At 38.5% G+C, this 21527-nt stretch overlaps 1 protein-coding gene across 6 annotated transcripts in view; it reads right to left on the reverse strand.

Moving 5' to 3' along the window:
* LOC122575574 overlaps positions 1-21050 on the reverse strand; it is a 36246-nt gene extending 15196 nt beyond the window's left edge. Inside the window, exons 1-4 of one of the 6 annotated variants that reach the window (XM_043744673.1) lie at positions 20811-21050; positions 20387-20488; positions 18982-19044; positions 17615-17712 (exon numbers count right to left, since the gene is read on the reverse strand). In XM_043744673.1, coding sequence (XP_043600608.1) covers positions 17615-17712; positions 18982-19044; positions 20387-20438 — 213 coding nt within the window. In that variant the 5' untranslated portion in view covers positions 20439-20488; positions 20811-21050. Of the gene's footprint in view, positions 1-17614; positions 17713-18036; positions 18952-18981; positions 19045-20386; positions 20489-20810 lie in introns of those variants that run through there. The other 5 variants (XM_043744672.1, XM_043744669.1, XM_043744667.1 and 2 more) reach the window with 5 other exon arrangements.
* Positions 21051-21527: the final 477 nt, after the last annotated feature.

Consider the following 21527-nt stretch of genomic DNA (forward strand, 5'->3'; position numbering starts at 1 on the left):
CGATGTTTCGAAGCATTGTTCGACACGTAAACATCTTGGCAGAAATCTGCAGATCGCCTCTTGATAATACGGAATAATTATTGCGAGGATCAGATTTAAGATGATATTCTTGACCTCGAACGATATTCTCTCAGATTCACGGTAAATTATTTATTCGTTGCTCGTGCAACTGTTGCAACGTGTATTTCTAACGGAATAAAATATAGGTAACGGAAACGTTCCCTCGATGGCCAATGGTAATGACTTGTGTCACCATTAATAAAGCTTCAAAATGTTTTATTTAACGTGTTACAATATGGATATAGCAGCTATTGTAAGTGTTGCATATACGCTAAATATTCAAATACTTTCGTGTGCCAATATTACGACAGTGGCATCGTTCTGATTCAGAGGCTTTTATAGAATTGTGCGATCGAGTGAAAGCGAACATCCCCGATTGCGTTTTCATCCTCCGTGTGTCGTTCGTGCAATCCTCGTGTTGGACTTCGTCCTTGGCGGTGGGCCAATTATTGCGCGAAATGAGGACCAAAGCTGTTGGACAACGAACGTCTTCGTAATTAGAAAGTGGAACGACTGCCTCGTCCTACCTACTGAATTTCTATCTCTGTGCTCCCAAATCCTCCAATAATTGGTCGATATACACTAAGATAACGTTATTTCAGTTAATAGGATAAGGCTAAGCAATTTGCTTTTTGTAATTTGCTAAATTCGATCGTCGCTATTGTATTAAACACTAACAGTCTCGTATACGCAACAATTTTAGTAATTCTGCGCAAAATTCAAAGTTAAATGTTAAGATGTTGAAGCTTAGCTGACTTAGCCGAGTGAGAGACTCGAGTAGCTTAGTTACTCAAATATCTTACTATATATTCCAGCGTGCACTTTCCCTTTCATATCGATGTTATCTTATCGTGACTGGCCGAGCCGTTCTATTGTAGGGCAGTCTAGCATCCGGCAACATCTATTTACCTTCATCTCGTATAACGCGAGAAGATTTGCTGGCTACTGGCAATTTCGATCCTCGTTTAGAGTTCGGTTACATGATAATATTACGTCACTAGAAATGGAGGCAGTGCGTGAAAAGGGTGAACTAGTTCGCGGAGAACAAGAAAGGCAGGGATACTTCCGACCGCGTACGCGGTTACGGTTCGACAGTTACCGGCGAAAAGCACGAAGAAACGTTTCTCCATCGGTTCCGCACCTTTCCAAGGCGGGAAAATCGCCACCATTCACCAGGGCGGTTTTTAAAAAATAAAAGGCTACCAGCGAAATGATAGCTCTTCTCTCCTTTCCAATCCGTTCCCCGGACCACTTTCGCCCTGCAGGAAATATATAACGAGCTAAATGTTCCTGACTTGAAAGTTATTTATTCTTCCTGTGTAACTAATTATCAAATTATTGAAAAGTTGAGTATCGGAAAAGTTTCATGTTTTCAGTCATTCGTGCAGCAAGTAACGTTTTGTTTGTATTTTGTTATAGATATTATGAGAGAAGTGTAGAAACCAGTAATCAATTTTATGAAACCGAAAGATCTGCGTGATAATGTTCCTGAATGTAATCTAAGAATTTAGTATCTATAAATGTTATTTATTCTTCCGATATAATTAAATATCAAATGCTCGAGAAACTAAAGATCAAGGAGGTTTTATGTTTTTTAATCGTTTACGCAGAAATAGCGTTTTTCTTTTTCGTATTTTGCCACGGATACTATACAAAAAGCGTACAAAATCGGGAAACAATCCTACCCACGATATCGAAAGCTATGTACACAGTTCCTGAATCGAATTTAGTGATTTACAAGCGTCCACGATCGCAGTTATCGCTTGGCGACGAGGAAAAACAAAAGACTAATACAATAAAACGATGAAATCGACCTTTCAGCCGTATGACTAATCGACCACGATATACCGAGCGCGATTTATTTCGACTCATGAATCGTTTACGTGTAATCGATGGATTCCGTTTTTCTTTTTTTTTTCAAATATTAATGGCCGTAGATTTATTTGTTGTTTTTTTTAACGGTATTGGAAATCAAAAAAATTGGAGAAATGATATCGTTTAGGACGAGAAAAGATTTCAAAACTCTTTCCGTCAAAGAGGCTGCTCGGAAATAGCACATTCGTGCAACCTGTTTCACATTAATCTCATACGTCGACGTGACCAATATTTCTCCTCGCGGCTCGAAAATGATTTATAGAGCTTTTTCGTCACACCTCGTAACGACACGACGTAACGTTGGTTTTCCAACGTTTCTACTTCCTCGAGCAATCAATTCACGCATAAGTAATATTCCTTGATAATGTAGGAATATTATCACGATCGAATATCAAGAAAGAAAAACTATGTCTCCGAGGAACGCAAACCACGGAATGTGTATGTAAAAACATTTTCTGTCGCAACACGCCTAAAATCAATTTAAGATACCATAATTGTACGAATCGTTTCTTGTTCACGCACTAGATCCCCCGAAATTGATCGAAAATATCTCCGTATCCGACTAGCTGCGTTACTCTCACCAACTACTTTCGACATACGTACATAAAAAAAAATTATACCCTGAGAAAACCTCCTGCATTCGCTGCAATTCTTATACGATCCTCGAGTCGAGCGATCGTGGAAACGTCAATGTCGCTGTCGATTACTTGACGGTTAGATTAGAAAGCGAGAACGCACACCTATGGCCGGTGTTAAGAGGGCAACCGATCCACCGCGATCAGGGAAACTGATTTCGAATCGTTACCGCGTTCACTGGTTCTCCAATGAATTCAAACTCCAGCTGTATTCCGATACGAAATTAGTTGAAATATAGCCGGAGATTAGTTAATGCCACCAAGAACCTCCCATTTTCACGTTGCTAAACGTTAATATACGTTCACTAATGCGTTTTGCATAACCAGTACTTCTCGTCTTAGGGCAATTAACGTGTAATAAGTGCTTTAGAAATCAGAGTCTCGTGATAGCGAGATATTTATACGAAATCGAAAACATCTAGAGAGTCAAGTGTCGCGATAATTTCTTGTTAGTTGTTCGCCAAGTAAGGATTAATATCCCCACCAATGATTTCGCAAGTCGCTATCTAATTCCGATCGCGTGACTAGGATCAGTAACCGTTTTCATTTTAGACGAGGGTTAATGACGTTTTTCGTGCGTGACTGCATTGGACAGAGCTCTTATGCAAAAAGTGGATAAAAGAGAAATTAAGCGATGTCGTTTGCAGCGTTATTTTACAATGCTTGTTTGACTTTTCGAGCGCACCTAAGCGATTTCCGCGGCTGAAACGAATTACTCTTATTGTTCTGGTCTGATCTTAAATGTTTTCTCTTAGTTTCCTCCATCGATATTATTCATTACGTTACGCAACAATCGATGAAATCTAAGACTTTGGCCGTAAATTATAGTTTTATAACGATTGTTAGAATTTCTATTAAATCTCTATCAAATATCTTTCGGATGGTAATCGTACGATTGGATCGATCGGATGTTAATCGTACTTCTGGCACGCATACTAGTGATTCGTTACGCAATGACAGAGCAACCCGGCAAGAAGCAGACGTTAGTTGAGGCAAACGTTACATCAGCCCGGGGCAAGGACGTGGACCTGTCTCGCCGACGGCTACGATCTCGTGAATGAACCCAAGTCGGGTTTACGGATTTCCTTTACTCGCGTCTCCATGTTCGTTCAACTTCTTCCTACTCACTCTTATCTCGACGAATAAAGCGTCTATTCGGTTCCAAACTGGGAGACGCTAATTAACCAAGCGTAATCCACTCGTGTGAGACGGATGATTACTTTCTCTTCGAAGAGCAGAGTGACGAAAGCGATAAGAACGCGGTGAAGAAGAACGTGTGCAAAGTATCCAGTGCGCTAGAGATGCATGAACGAATCCTTTGAACAAATGTACAACCTACTTTCACGATATGTGACTCCAATGGGATCATCCAAGGCAACGAGGGCTCGCGACTGCAATAAATTCCTTACAACTACTATAAATCATTATAAGTGTCATAAAAGTGATTCAGCTGACCTGAATTAGGATGTGCTGTTAATACTACCGCGATTTCTTCTACATGTTCTAATTATATGGAGACGATAAATGAGCATGCTGATAATCAGGTTTACGAGGATTCTAGGCAGTAGTTCGCGAGACGAGTCGCGGTTCCAGAAAAAGAGGATGTAGAAAGTTCGGCCACAATAAGCGAATCTCGTGGTGTGCATGTTTACACGTGGTTACGACGAAGACGATCAGGGTGTCTTCTCGCTCTCTCGCCTTTCTAACAACCGATCTTATCTTATCACGAGCTAGATATTCAAGGCAATAGTTGACCTATTTGAATTTTAAATGGATCCTTCGACGCAGAAATACGATTTCTACACGGCCAATGATTTCAAATCACTCAACAACCGTAGAAAGTTTGTACATGAAACGTTCGCCAAGATGCTGAGCCACTTCTGGTCAGACAATATTTACGGAAAGTTTGAAAACGCCGCGCAAAAACCATATCAATACCGTACAGGAGGCGAGATTGATGGCCTACCAAAATTCTATTTTAACATAAACCGATCGATATCCCACGATAAAATTCATACTATTATTGAAAGAAGAGTCTGATCATAAATATCTGTTCTCACTTGCAACACCGTCATCCTGCGTGAACCTCTCGTCGATCCTCGATCCGTCCGACTACCGTGCTCGATGGTACTCAGCCAAACACCTCATTTCCCCAGGAACCGGAAAGAGGACTGAATCACGTTCACGTTTACCAATCAAACGAGTCATGTGCCAAACTGGACACAATCACGAAAGCTTTTCTGTCCGATCGCAAGAGTAACAATGATCGATCGATCGAATGAACGAGCACAGGGAGCGCGAGTTAGTTCACTATAAAAGCGCGCGATCTAGTCCCGCGAAAGTCTCTCCCACCGGTACTACCGCCCCCTCCAATTAATCGCGGCACACGGGCCAATTCCGAGGAAAACTTCCCTTTCCCATTGCCACGAATCTCTTCCGTGCGCGTGTACACTGTACACGACTCTCTTCCACTTCTTAAGCTTACGCTCACGAGCGCAAATATTACTTACGATCCTCATGGTTCTTCGATTTTGTTCACAATCCTTCGATTTTGTGCAGAAGAATAGGTCTGCTCGGAGCGGTCACGTGGCGACTGGGTAGTCGCTAAGTGGACCACACGCTGGACGAGCCAGAAAGCAACTGTAGTCTCAAGTTTGCGTTGACTCGTCGATTCTACAGGCACGCTGATATTCACCAGCTTCCACTGCAGGGCACGTTCGTTGCTCGATGGCTGGAAGAGAACAGTACGCTTGTTCCAGAGGCTTCCTACCTCGTTGGAAGCTCGATAAAGCTAGACGCGCGGGCCTGAGCAGAGGAAATGGTGCCGATAAAAGGTGGATCGTAGGTGTATACCGCGCGCTTGCCGTACCGGGAACGTTTGACACGAAGTGGGGGCTGTTCCTGGGACTTATATGTCGCCGCTGGAGGCCACCGTGCCTCTTTAATCCCTGCCCCCCTCGGGTCCGAGCCCCTCTAAACGGACCCTTGACGATGGTCAAGGTGACCCCTGCCTCCGGGGACACTACGTGACCGATCGCCAAGCTCCACCGCTCGCAATCGCTTGGGGGGAAACGACGCGACGCGCGACTCCTCGCCAATTCTACATCTTGCGCGTGCTTCTTGCTTTATCTTTGGCAACGATTACTCGTAGAGTCTTGGGCATCGATCGTTTTCAGTTCTAGAGCTATTGTAGTACGTTTAACGCAATGGTATAGATTTAAAATGCGTTGTGCAAATTTTCATTACAAGCCAAGATAAAAAGGTCGAAAAATGCGATTTTTCTTGCTTCCTTTCTTTGCGATTCCGGCCATTCGCTTGCTTCGATATTAAAAAATTTATTCAGTTTCAAACTATTTTGCAACAATTTTAGAAATCACTTTACATAGCTATACATATGTATAAAGTTTAAAGAAAGTGCCACGTTCTTTCGGTCATGTTCGATCAGATAATTCGACTAAATAGTTCTTCCCTATTCCTCGACAAAATATGAAACAAATTCTTAAGCACGATCTCTAGACTCGATTTTATGTTGAACATTTTGTTAACTCAAAGAAATTTTCGAAATCATGAAATGTTGTGGGTCACCGAATTAATGGCGTTATACAAGGACGGTAATTATTTTTTGGTGGTATTCTAGAAGTACCACTTTATACAGGATTCCTGAAGGTGTTAAAACTTGTGAATCATTCTAAAAAGAACAACGCAGTTATTCATTCTTCTGCTAGATCGATACTAAATCCTTTGCAATTCCTCTGATACCTTCCAATTATCAAATAAATCTCCATCGTGGCGCATTCATCCGCCTAATGAATTCCACGTGCCATCAAGCATCCAGCATAAAAAAAACCGCCTGTAACGTCTTCGAGCCTCGAGGGCAGACGACTGCCGTTGCAAAATTACCGTCGATTACCCACGCGATCTCAATTAAAGCGTCATCCGCGACATATCTCGATGACGATTCTATACGATTACAGCGTCGTGATCGGAATCCGGATCCGTGCACCCGTTTAATGACGTCACGCGTCGTTGCAAGAACCGCATGGTCTTGTCTGCAACGAGATTTTAATCGCAATCGACGTTGTGCCAGCCGAAAGTAGTACGAAATCGCGGCAAAAACTATGCTTGCATTCACGCATGGCGTTTTCCCGGTCTAGACGGACCGATTTATCACGATGTCGCTCTTCTTCAATGTGGTTCGTCACAGCCGTTGAAAAAAAACCTCCGAGATTCGTGCTGACGCGACAATCCGCGTGATAAAAGTGAAGAATAGAGGCCTCTTCAATGGGGAACGTGTCCTTTTTTTCTTCCCCCGATCGCGTCTGGGATCTGGCAGAATATTCTAAGAGAAATCTTTTTTCGACTCATTTCGAAAAATCGTCCCATTATATTATACAGAACGTTTCAGACGATCTTTTGTTAAATAAGTGATTAAAAAATGAATAACGCGTGTAGCCGAATTATACATATATATATGATTTTAATACAAGTATGTTTCATTAGCAAGGAGGTTCAAAATTTTGGCCATTTTTTAACTCCTTCCTTTGCAAATTAATAGTAAATTAACAATTACTTATTATTATCGAAATAAAGTTACATTTAAATTGTTCATTTAAAAACTTATATGTTTCTTTTTTCGTGTCACTGTAGAAGAATCTTCTTTATCTAACTCATAGTTAAAAAATTCAATAATCTGAAACAAATATGTCTTTAAACCTTATGTCTTGACATTCTGTAGTTTCACTTAATATACTTAGAACCCGACCAAGACATATAATTATTAGTTTTTTTCTAATTCTTTGAAGTACCATAAAATGGTGTCAGCAGTCAAAGACATCATATTTAATTACGTAAAGAGGAAGTTTCCTCGTATGCATGCGTTTGCCGTTTCTTTTTCTTAGCAATTGTTTTATACATTCTATACGAGTGAGGTAAACGATAGAAACAAAAACTATATGAATTATTTGAATTTCATGTTTCTTGGAAGTATCGTTATTTGCCGATACCACTTTGTATATTTATATCCTACTGCTCGTTAAAACACATTTATTCTCTCAATAGATTGATTTGATAGATTTATAAAACAAATATTACTTAAAATGTTTCTGGATATCCAATATAAAGATTACAATAAAATAATAAATTGAAACGAAACTAACGGATAAACCCATTGTAGATCTTTCATCCCTCATTTTGTGATTTAATTTCATTCTACGAAAATTAAGCAAATCTCCGATTATTCATGATCGATAATGTACTTAGATAAATCGTCTGGCATTTTCTTATACAAGATCATTCCCCAACATCTTCGATGACCTCAGTTTTTAACAAACAAACGAATAACGCAAAGAAGATAATTAACCTCGACAATCTGGTCGAAAGGAGTCCGCGAAGTTCCCAGAAGTTCGCATAATTTCCGGCGATGAATCTCGGGCGGAGAATAAATCGGTGTCATCCGCGGGCGATTATCAAAGATGCTCGAGGATTCCGCAAGAAGCTATTTCGCTTCTTTCCCGCGCGTAACAACGCGCTTCGAAGCAAGGCCGAGCATCTGCGTGCGTGTCTCTATGTGAAAATTCAATCGTCGCGTCGATTCAAGGGAATCATCTCCCTTTTGGTACGATGAGGTTACTTTTGAAAGTATTCGATGCTCGTTTTACCACGAGAAGAAATGTTTGCTCGCAAAATAAGGAAAATATGTAAAGTGGAGCAAGGTTTTTCAACTGTACTGTTTTACTAAGGGACATATCGAAGAAAGATAGTGGACCGTAATCATGTGATCAAGGTAGAGTTGTATCATTATCCTGGCAAGTGCTGGATATTAACTATAATTATTCTTGACAGCGCAAGATTACCTCGGACTTGGTATCTCAAAATAACGCTTGAATTTGTATCGATACTTTTCTATTAGATATTATCCAACAGAGGAGTTATGTCTTTTCTATTTTACCTCGAAATTATTAACTTGAACTCTTGCAGAAACCATATAACAATTATTTCTTGGTTTATCAAGATTTAACACAATTTTGACTAAAGTTTCACCAGGAAGGGTTAATAAACGTGCTACGTGCAACCGGTCGCGTGGATGGTTTCTTAACCTTCGTCAAAAATGGAACCGTTAACCTTAACCCGATAATTAGTGGGCTTTGAGCCGAGACACAGAGCAAGGAAACGGTCAGTGCTTTCCAATACCATGGGCACTGGAGGAAGGTTAGTCCTTGAGAGATTAACCAGCCAGGATCTCCTAAAATTGGTTCACCTCTCGAGGTCAAGAAATACCACATCATGAAACGTGTCGTTCAGTGTATTTTCTCACGTTTGTTACAACGTTTTTCACGGTCATTGATCTCCAAAAATTCTCGATCGAGGTAGAAACTTTTTGTTCTACAGCAGAGCAGTTTCGCAACAAAACGTATTGGGGGAAAGTTTGCCATTCAGGGCGATTAATCTTCCAGAAAACGATAAAAAGGGTAAAGATTCTTTTTTTCGTGTGATTTATTTTGCAGCGCGAACTCGACGTGTATTTCTACGAGGCTACGATGGAATCTTGTAACATCGAAGGAAACGGTTTGTTATTACATTCAACAGGAATTTAGATCAACCGACGGATCAGTAGGATCACGTGAGTAATTTAGTCTCTCGAACCTGTTTCCCGGTAATTGCACGCATACCGTTCACTCTTTTCACGACGCACGGAGTGTGCCTGTGGTCATTACCTGTACCATTTCAGCTCGCAAACTCGTTTTCACTTACAACAGTTAAGTAGCCAAACTTTTCCGTTATTATCAAATTCGATTACTCTCAAAATTTCAATAAATTGCACAACGTACTTCAACGACCATAAAATGAGAATTTACGAGCGATTGATAATAATCCAAAATAAATAGCCTACCGAACCTTTTCATTATATTTAATCAATCTTATCTCTATCTTTTTGCCAATGTTGAAACTGCTACATCGAAAGAGTATGGCTTGAGTGCAATTACCGGCTACACGACCCAAATTGATCGAGTTATATCGATTACATGTTACACCATGTAATACTAAGGTAGAATTGAAAGTCGATCGTGGGAGAAATTGGACGCGAGCGCTTCAAGTTCTTGACTTTTTCTACGAAACACGTGCCACATATTGATAAAGGTATAATCAAAAGTATATTACACGAGTCATTGAATAGTACAGCGTGTAATCAGCATGATTGTGTTATTTTCGATGGTCAATATCGTTAACGAAGCGTTGTAAGCGCTCGATTCAGAGGCAGCGGACCTTGATGGACCCTAAATAGCCCGCTGTCCTTCGTTGCATTTCGATATTCGATCTCGTTTCGTTTCCCAGTTATTAAACTGGCTTATTTAATCGAGCGGAAGGGACAGAAATAGAAGGAGAGAGAAATCGAGCAAGGAGGAAGGAAAAAAGGAGGAAAAAATAAAAGAACAAAGGCCGGCGATGGACTGTGCAATTACTGTGAAACGTATCGTCGTAAAATTGGAAAACTAATTGTATAGACTGTCGCTAAGGATCCTTATGAAAGTCTAACGAACGTTTAGTCATTGGACGAACGAGGAAAACCAACCGACAGCGCGATGTTACGACAATGATCCGGTGGCCTTAATTAATGCCCTGCTGATGCTCAATCTAATCGACTCGTCAGCGCCACGCGACATCATTTACATCGTGCTTAATTATGCTGATATGCAGTTGAATATTTTTAATGTCTCGAGAAACCACGTTTCCTTTCTCTTTTCTGATTTTGTTGTCGCAAGTCTTTAATTTACCAGATTTCACGATTAGTGTGAGGAAAAGAAACTTCTCTTTTATTTTATTAACTTATGCTGCTGCTTATCTGCAATCCTTGAATTTTTATTTCTTAATCTCGCTGTTGTTTTAGCATAGAAAGAAACATTAATTAATAAAAAAAAAAAAAAAACAGAAACGAAAGATTAATTAGTTCGGCTAACTCAAGTAACTTAGCCGATCTCATGTATCTAACCTTTCTATTTACGTACAGCCTTAAGTTGTCGTGTCAAATTGAAGCAATTATCCGGAGTACAGAATAATATTCATAGCAGTGGAGTTTTAACGGTGCAGTCGTCCTCGCGGTGACATCGTCGATGGACTGATTCACTTAAAACAAGCTATCATTGACCAAATGTTTTTTCCACAGCATTAAATCATCATCGATCGAAGGTACAGAAACGAGGATCTATTAATCGTATAATTACAATTAATTGGATCAAGACCTCCACGAAGCAAACATCATTTGCGTCTGATAGTCACGCGGAAGAGTGACTTGAAATTTCCAGGCCATGCAGAAGGCGAGCAGGGACACCTTGTACTCTAATTTCATACGACAACAAGGTACTCTATATGTCTCGACTTTAAATGCAAACTTCAGATTTCAAACGATCTAATTAGTCGAGAATTGGAGATCGCTCGGAATAATATTCTCGTAAGTTCTCCTTAAACACTCGTTCGTCTTTCAACGATACAAAAATCGAATCAAGTTTTCAACTTTGATTTCGAATTAAACCAACTTGCGGAGGTCCATTCACTGTACGAATGTTCGAATCGAAAGAAAGCGATGTGGAATGGATTCAAGATCGAAAATACAATTAAACCTCTACCGGCCATGAACTGTACTGGTTCTGCTGGTCCTTGGTCCGTCAAATTCGTCTCATTGTAATTTATAGAAACGTTCGCTCGTGTTCCGGAACCGTGACGCGTCACGTCCAGTACTTGTACATGAATAAACCTTCTGTACCAGTTACGAATAGTACGATGAATCAGAAACGGCAACACCTTCGCATTTGCGTCAGGAAATGCAGAAAAAATAAAGTATTTCGTAGAATTTCGAATGTATGATCACATTAAACTTACTTTCATAACTAGTTCAAAAAATTAGATGACTATTATTACCCGCTTGAAGTGTCTGTCAATAAAGATTTATTACAAGATAAACGTAATTACAAGAAATGCGTAATACATTACGCTTCACCGAATTATCGAATTTAGCTTGGAACGTCCTTCTTTATAGACGTAGCATAACGTTTTGATAATCAGCAGGTAAATTACAGAAAGGAACATATTTATAGAGATAATATCTATTTACATCTAACTATAATTAAATTATGAATAAATTTCCAATTTTACCTACTGAATGCAATAAAATGCTAGAGCATACAATGCTCGGAACATATAAAGATAATCTTAACGTCGTCTTTGAACTGTTGCATTCTATTTTTGCTACTTTATGTTGGTTATGCAATTTATCGCAGAAACTAAAGTGTTATAGATCCTTGGAATCTTAAGTATGTAGGTATACAGACAATTTTGCACAGGTCTCTCTTATCTTAACGGATCGAGACGCGACATTAAGTTCGTGAAATTCACCGACTTCTCGCATAGTAACCGGAAGTGACCGTTTCGTGGGCATCCGTTGCAGACGAATTCAGCTCATGGACATTCGATGCGCGTGACGCAGCGAGTAAATTGCCGGTCTGTTACTCGGAAGGCGGTGCAACCCACCGAAGACGCAATTAGCAATACGAATGCACCTTTTATGAGGTCGTCGCGTTGCCTTCGCGCGACGGGCTCGTTAGTCCATTTTTCCTTTTCCTCCGTGCCTCTTCCAGGGAAGCTTTCGGTCTCCTTAACCTTCAACGCTGACTTTTTTCATCTACTATAATGATTTTACTGCGACAACAGATCTCATTGGAATATTCATTGCTTCCTTCTTTCAAGACTAGCAGACTTCGCGCAGGAAAGATTAACAGAAAATAACATACATTCCAAGAAGAATGGAAGATGGAAAAGTGAAAGATCGAGAAGATTGGATATTAGATTTGGTATACCTATAATTATATTTAAATTATCCTGGAATGAAGCTCGACTTTTCATTTGCTATAATAATGTTACTGCAATAAGATGCCTTGTAGGAATACCGATTGCTTGCTTCTTTCGAAATGAAAAAGTCTTAAATGAAATTATCAAAAAAATAATAATTCACCAAAAGTGAAAAAATGAAGGATCGATGCAATTCGATACTGGATTTACCGGTTATATTTAAATTATTCCGCAAGCTTAGATATTATATATGATGGAATTTTATTACTCGGAGAGTTGGAACACGAGGGAGCCGGTCCTGGCGCAAGGACGTCGTCCCAGTGTAACAAACTAATTTCCTACTTATTGGTCGCTCGGAACGAACTGCTAACGATACTAGATATTGAATAGAAAATAGAAATTTTTAAGCACCTAAGATAAAGAAAGTGTAAATGACACATATTTAGATCTTCCGATTACAACTAAAGGAACAAAAACTAAATAAAGATCTGTTTCATCCTCTGAAAGACCCTGAATATTATAACTACGTAAATACTTTATTTTAGATATTTTGTACATTGCTATACATTAAGCGCATTTTTTAAATTTCTTTAAATACATTAACACTCACAGTTTAATACTAGAGAATACTACTTTTAAATAATAACATCGACTAAGAGCCCACGGGTAGGTCGAGTTAGCTACAATCTAAATTGAGTTAACCTGATTCTCAGCTGTTATACGACCGTGTTTTCATACCGTACGAAACACGTGCATCCACAGTAACCCATTGACTTTCTAAGCAACCAGATTCTCGATCTTTATCCGTAAACCAAACGAAGAATCCATGGGTGTTCTGTTGAACAAACATGATCCTCCCGAGGTCTATAGAAAATATCAAAGAAAAATAGTTTGTAAATTTTCATCAGACGAGGAAGGTTTATGGCATACAAATTGCGGAACAAGCCATAAAGGACAGTGAAAAATGGCGCGGCTTAATTTACTATAAGCATTAAATCAAAGTCCACTTTGGAAAGGGAGCTATCTCGTTGAGTTTATTTGATTTATCGTACGAGCCTTTTAATTCCCACATATAATATATTACAAACTTCCATGCATAGTGTAGGAAATTTCCATCGATTACGAATATGTTGCCTTTTTATTATTTCGTTTTCTTTGATTACAATATTTTACGACTTACTCTGTAGCTTGACATTTCTCAGTTGTTTTCATAATGAATACGAAATAAAACTTTAGCAAGAACGTTATTAAAGAATTAGTAATAGGCCACAACTGAAAACGAAAATAGAATATTGCAATAACGAAAACGGCCAAAGCGTTACACGCTGACGCTTCGTATTGCAGAAACTTTTACACGTCGAGTCGTTCCGGTCGATGAAATAATCTACTTGAGAAAATTGAGAGACTAACGCAGTCGTCAAAAATTTGCGTAACCGCAAATTCCATTAGGTATATGTTCTAACTTTGATTGAACCATTGCGAAATGCACACGCAGATCGTTGCAATAAAAGCCTACGAGCGATTATCTGTAATTTCGCATTCGTCTAATGAATACCCTGTCAGAACCAACGACTTCACGGCTTCGTTTAATCGATTTGCGGTATGGATGCAATTGTAATAGAAATTTACATAAACGGCGCGAAGTTGAATTGCGGGTACTTTCAAAATGGCAATGTAGGTGTTTTGAAAATAGTAACACGAATGCTGGTATTTAGTTAGTAAGCGCTGGTAAAGCAGATGCCTTTTTTAACTTGAATATTTCTTTATGTTTTGAAGGTAAAGAAGAACTATAATTCATTTCCAACGTTACTGATTCGGCAGAGAATAAGATTTCAACGCTAGCAAAGGTTAGAACTAATCGTAAACTTAGACTACAGACTTAGGTCATCGATTAATTACAAGCATTGACTAAATATGTAGATATATACAGAAATTCTATATCTCATCGATCCTTCCCTTGCTTTGTGACACAGATTCTAAAGTACCGACCTGGAAAAAATCAGTGTTTCTTACGCCCTCTGTCATTTTCTACGGCAAACAACCTAATTAATTAGCACTCTAACTAATCAACAAAACTGTAATAGCGATTCCAGTCAATCAGCTCTTATTATTTCTTACTCGATTCATAATTGTATCATATATAGTATCGCAATTAGTAACTGTATATCAAATACATAATATGATTGTATGTAATGATGATGTAATAAACACCTGAGTCTGACCATCATAGTCGTTCTTAGAAATTCTCCAGATCATTGAAGAATCTTTCTTAAGTTTAAGACCTTAATCCTCAATTGGTATCGACAGCTACGATAGTTTGGATGAAGTTATTTAATTCTAGAATAGTCCATTCTTATTCATACTTTACTAAGTACCAAGAGTACTTACTATTAATTAATTAATTAATTTAAAGTGCACATGGACAGTCAGTCCATTCGTTAGATCACAGCAGTGATCGTCATCCATTCGCATGTGCGTGCTCGAGCAATAAACGTTCGTTCCGGGCCCACTCGCGACCGCGACCGCGAAATTTGAAAAATCATTAAGCAAAACCAGAGAGATTTTGGGCATTTTGTAAACGCAACTCTACTTAACAAAACGCGATCATTCATTGTCGCAACGCTAACTCTTAAACTGAATTCAATGGAAATTACAATTTATTATATAAAAAAGTTACTTCAAATATTCTGATATTTCAACTTATAATACTATATAATTAATTAAGAACTAACATTTTTACAATCTAATTTTAAACAATATAAAGATGGATAAATTCTGATATGTATAATTCTCTAAGAAGTTCTAAAAATTCATAATAAAAATTGCAAAAGACAATCGCGATATCGTAATTCACAACTCTAAAGCAAGCACGATTATCATTTTATCGCAACTCTAATTTAAACCGTAATCATTCTCTCGCGACACTAATAAAAAAACCGCGATTTGCCCAATGGGATGATAAGACGATATATACATCGGCCAAAAAAAACTACTACTACTACTACTACTACTACAAATACTAAAAGCGAGCATAGTGACAAAGTAGTAACAAGAATGACTTTCCATGCTGTGGGGAGTTATTGATAGTTGCCCTCTTCTATGGCAGTTTGCCGGGCCTCTTCGGCTTATAGCCTCTCCTTTTTTTGGGCGCAATGCCCGCTGAAACTTAAATCTAAGCTCGAGTCTTTCTAATCGCAAACAAATAAAAAACTTATAAAGATAAACTAAAAATATAAACCGCGGAAGCTGATTCAAGTGCACATGGACTGACCAACGATCACGTCGTTGTTATTGAGCATGTGCGTGCTCGAGCAATAAACGTTCGCTTCGAGCCTACTCGCGTCCGAGTCCGCGAAATTCGAAAAATCAATAGACAAAACCAGAGACGAGAGCATGCTCTACTCGTACCAATTTCACCGTCAATTTTTCAAATTAGATTTCCAGAAACAGGTTGGTCAGACGAAAACGCGCCTACCCGACCAGAGACTGTGCCAACCCGCCTGGCCCTACCTACTTATAATTAGCAGACACATCAGAAAGTATACTACCTATCCTACCTAGCCCTATATCTAAAAAATGGCAAAACAAGCACACCAACACACTCGCTCCACGGTTCTCACACATAACACCCGGGCGCAACAGCCTACACTAGAGAGAACGTCCCGGGACGTCTCCGACACCCGAGCTTGACATACAACATGCACGCTCTAATTTACGTACCATTTGCCTGAAATCGACTGACGAAGGCTAGTGACCATTGCGCAAAACGTGATAAGACACGTCTAAAGAAATTATATCGTTAAAATAAATGTAAGTAGACTTGGAATTATGATTGTAATTGACGGAAATATTAACATAGTGGTTATACTTAGTCGTGTACGTGATATTATCACAAATTGTGATTTTATTGATACATACATTGAATTAATATATGTCTCAATATTTTTAATATTCTACGTTGTAGCGAATGAAAAAAAAAACGACGCAATTCCACAGCCTAACCACACACACGCACACACATAATGTGGAATATACGTCGTGCACGATACAGTAACACATCGTCAGTCGCTGAGAAATTTTTGCATTAATTATGGTCATCGTGCCCAATGTCTTTGTCCCATCCAAGTAGCACCTGGGCACGTGAATAAGATCCTGACAATGGGCACGGAAAGGGTTAAATCTGAAAATCCTGATCTAAAAATATGATTAGTTTGTCTAATTTGTATTTAACGCACCAACATTCTCTGCTTTCATATTTTATTACTTAGTTTCAGATTATAATAACTCTACTTTATTAATTTAATAAATCGCTGAAATTTTAATATTACAAAAAAAGTAGCATTAATTGAAAAAAGACTAAGATTCGATGCAATGGAATAATTGTTTAAATGTTTAAATCTAAATGTATTACTAAGATAGAAATAATCTCAGGCGATCTCTTCATCAAAGCACTTTTTCGAAAATACAGAATTAGCGTTCATAATTATTGCTTCGAGTCAAAAATCTGCCTACCGTGAAGTTTCTTCCTGCACATAAAACTTTACACATTCTTGTACGAAAAAAAAGAATCTTAACTCATATTTTAAATCCTATCTGAAGTCAAATAAACGAATGTAACTTAATATTGTCACGAAAGAGAAAATTAAATTCAACATTATTTATTGTATCGTGTATTGCTTGTATCGTCATTATCATTGAGCGAATTGTAGCTTTCATACGGGCGGTATCCGATTTCTCCACTACAAAATGTTCAAACGAGATCATTTCGATATCTCTTGTTTATATTAAAATTCACTGCTTAAGATCGACTATACTTGTGTCATACAGATATATTCGTGTAGATATTTGCCTTTTGCAAATATTCTCACTCGATACTAATATACATATTTACAAGTACCATGAATTTATTCTCAAATGTGTATGCTTAAATCAACTATTAAAGAATTAATTATTATAATCGCGATGTGCAAAAAGACCTATCCTAAACTAATAAATTTGAAAAAAGATGTTACTACTCACGGATATAAAAAATACCCGCTCGCAAAAAAAAATATAAAAAATCACTATGCTCGCAAAAAATTCTACGTAATACAACCAGTCACCCGTGCCGATTCGGACCTTTCATCCTACGACATGATTGAGTGACCGGAGGAACAGAAATGCATGCAACTCGCCGTTCGAAGCGGAGATCCAAAGGACGTTACCATGGATGCTGCGCCATCCCAGCGGATATCATCAGGGAGACTAATATCAGGCAGGAACCGTTGAAAATCCAACGGAGGAAAGAGAGGTTCTGGAAAGCCTGTTACAAAACAAAACACGATGAGTGGTTGCTGATTATTTGAAAAGTTGAAGATAATGAAAAATGGAAATTTATTAAATTCGTAACTTTAATAAGAATAAAGATTGAAATTCTAATAAACTTCGAATAATATTCGATAAATATATAAACTAGAACTCTAATATAAAAGTTTCAAATCTACACATTAAGATTTTAATGATTTCTAAAATATGTTAGTCGTTTGTTTAATAATGCCATGCTGAAACATTAACACTCTTTTTATCTTAATGAAAGAACAACCTCTTTTTTTTCTTTTGCGCGTGGAGAAATCCTCATGGACACTCCGCTGCTGCTAATAATCGGCAACAGCAGAGTAGTGTCGGACTCTTACCGACTGAAACTCCACGATGACCATCTTACGCGTGTGACAGAAGTGCTTCGGGGACCTCTTTCGCGTTTCCCTCCATCGCGTTATCCTACAAAGGTGAGAGTTTCTCTTTCTCTCCCTTTCTGCTCGCTCCTTTGCGAGCATAACTCGCTCGCAGAAGAGGCGGACAGCCTCGTATTCCTGCGGCCCGCTCAGCATCGCTTCTACGATCGCCGAGGGGGTCAATCTCTCGCCTATGACGTGCCGCAGGCTGTAGTGGGACAGCTCCCCTGCCCTCCCCGCAGTGGTGACAGATGCCCGTCGTTTCCCGTCCGATTTTCATCAGGTACTCACCAAACACGCCGTGTCCCGTGAGCACTTGGGTCATCCTGTAGGTGAGCGGGAGGCCACGGCGGCTTCTCCATGTCTCCCTATTTGGAAGGACCGCCTCCGCGCCTCGATGTTCGCCTCCCTCGTTGAGCAGCTGGGATCGCCACTGGTCTCACGCGTTGTCCTCGGCGGTTCCTAGGTCTTTTGGGGCCGCCTGCTCGGTCGAGTCCTCTCCCGGGTCCCACAATCTCATGTGAATGTATCTCCTTTTGAGCACCAACGCCCGAAGCTTCCACGGAGGAGATGCGACCAGAACGGTCGCCGACGCGTGAGACACTGTTCGGTATCCCCTGACGATTCTGATGGCGGTTGCCCTGTGCAGCCTCCTGAGGAGCAGGATGCTGCGATGACTCGCCATCAGATCGTCCGCCCATACCGGGGCTCCATACATCACTCGGGACTGAATGAAAGAATAACCTGAGAAGACCCTAACCTTCCAAATTTTCAATCAAATTCTACTTCTTAATCGATAGTATTCAAAGCAAAATATACAGAATAAACATAATCGAAGTACGATATGTGAAAATACTTACGTTCTTGGCTTTTGAGCCACCGTTCAATCGGTCCCAAAGAAGACGAACAAGTTGAAGCTGCATCTGTAACAAAACATAAAATACAGTTAACATCGTTAATAAGTAACAACAAACTTGGAGCTTTTGGAACATTTCTAGCTTCTTAAATTACCGATCGTTTTTATTTTCTAATTAACAATAATTCAAACAAAATATAGAAAATTGAACAAATTGAAATACAATACGTAAAACTATTTACGTTCTTGAGCTCCCGGAGAGGCTTTATTCTCTTGAGAGATGCACTGACTCTAATACCGAAACGAATGTTAAAAAATATATATATATAAAGAAAAATAAAAGACTACGTCACCGCGACCGCATAATTATAATCGGCGAACAAAAACTTTATTACTTTCGCGTGTGATTATGCGACTGAATTTAATAAAAACTATCGTGATTTGAAAATATTGAAAAATACTCTTACGTAACAAATACTGACTTTACAAACACCATTGCGCGCGGTCCCAAATATTCTTTGAAAATAGAGTTGTGTAACGGACTGGGGGGGGGGGGCGGTGTAAAAGAAGCGAAATATCGTTTCGATATTTTCCTTCTTTTCTCTATCGAACGTTTATTTAGAAAATGCTGTTATCTTCTTTACATTTAAAAAATTATTATTAAAAGATTAGGACAAGTATGAAAAATATTAGTTGAAAATTATGAGATATTTCTCGATATCGAACAAATGCTTACGAATACTGTGAATGCAATGCAATCGTTTGCAAGAATTATACTGTGAATGTCCGTTACTAGAATATGAAATATACACTCCACTAATACACTATAGTCGCGTGTTATAAATATTTCAAAATATTTGCAAGAATCCAAAAGTTCACAACTAAATGTACTTAAAGAATGCTACAGAAACGCGCGCGAAACCTTGCTTTGAAGCATTTGAGGCTACTAGCGCGCCACCTCTATTAAAAAGATATAAGCTACGAATTTGCAAGTATATGATGTTAACTGTAGCAAATTCACATAATATAGTAAAATAATTTGAATTCGATATGTGAATGTTACCATATCTATCGAAATAAGTTAAAGCTATTTTTATTAAGATTTCTATGTTTCAAAGTGTCTACACGAAGCTATCGTTAAATTACCAAGAATTCTATATCGCAAAAAGTAAAATAATTTGTTACAATCTATATTGTATATTCGATCTAGAACAACGATTTATTTAATCGTATTTATTTTCGCCTTAGTATTCCAAATAATTACGAAATTATCTATTATGAAATATGTATAAAGTATATTTTAAAATATATATGAATTGTATATCAAATGTTATCCATGCTTGAATAACAAGGCAATAGAGTTGTTCATACACAGCTGTCTTATGTAGTTAAAATAAATTAAACATTACCAAAGTTCCATGAAAATTCATCGGATTGATCATTAATCGTCGTTGCGTCCATATATTAATATTCCAGTTACTTTTATATTACCCCTGCTATCGATCAATAACCTGCACAATCAATAACCACAAGTTAAAACAAATGTATAAAATAATTAAATGAAAACACAATCAAACTCAAATTTTATTACGAAAGCTTACGATAGAAGCTACCGGTAACAGTAACATTTAATAAATAGACGACCGAAGAAAAATTAAAACAAAAGATTTCAGAAAATCACTTAATTTCACTATCTTAATGTTCAATGAATTGTTAAATAAATGTGTATTAATTAAACGATAATAATAACGAGAGGTAACCGATAGTAAAAGATATAATAATGAATAGTAATGAGGAAGCGATGCCACCAATAGGTTAAAATGCATTACAAACCTGACGCAATACGATCCACGTTATCGATACGAGAAGAGACGACTAAATGACGTCTTAGTTTCGCAGAGCAACTACCAAAGTAACGGGGGAAGGGTGGACCCACGAATCGGTGGCAGGTACGCAGTTGAACGATGTAAACAAAATAAATGTATACATCTGCAAAAACATTCACCTTCTACGTAGCGGTACACGAACCTTTCCAAATTTCAAACAAAGCACACATTACGCAATATTTACATATATCTACACAATGATTACATCGTACAATAATTCGTAAACTTACTGGCAGCGTTCAGTATCAAAGACACGTCTGTCTAACTCGGACCAAGAGAAAGAAAATGAAGCTGCTGACACTGTATATACAATTTCGTGTCATGCAAAAGGGACATACGAGTCGCTGTACTAAACTGTTTAACATTCTATTTTCGCGACACTAAACTTTTGAAGATATCGAAAAGTTATAAACTCTAACGTGACCACAAGAAGCTTCCCTTAAAAATGGGAAAGAAAGAAGACCGAACAAAATCAGACAATGAAAGAAAAATTGCGGCACGTCCGGAACGAACGAGATCGCGATCCCTCGGAAGAACTAATAAACTTACGCGACATATCTCCGTACACGACATAATCCTAAGGTTCAGCGGAAAGCCCAAGAATTGACCGTCACTCGATTCCTGTTTCGCCATTCGAAATTTACACAAATCACGGTCGATGGCA

The sequence above is a fragment of the Bombus pyrosoma genome, linkage group LG15 (genome assembly GCF_014825855.1).
Source record: "Bombus pyrosoma isolate SC7728 linkage group LG15, ASM1482585v1, whole genome shotgun sequence".
NCBI lineage: Eukaryota > Metazoa > Arthropoda > Insecta > Hymenoptera > Apidae > Bombus > Bombus pyrosoma.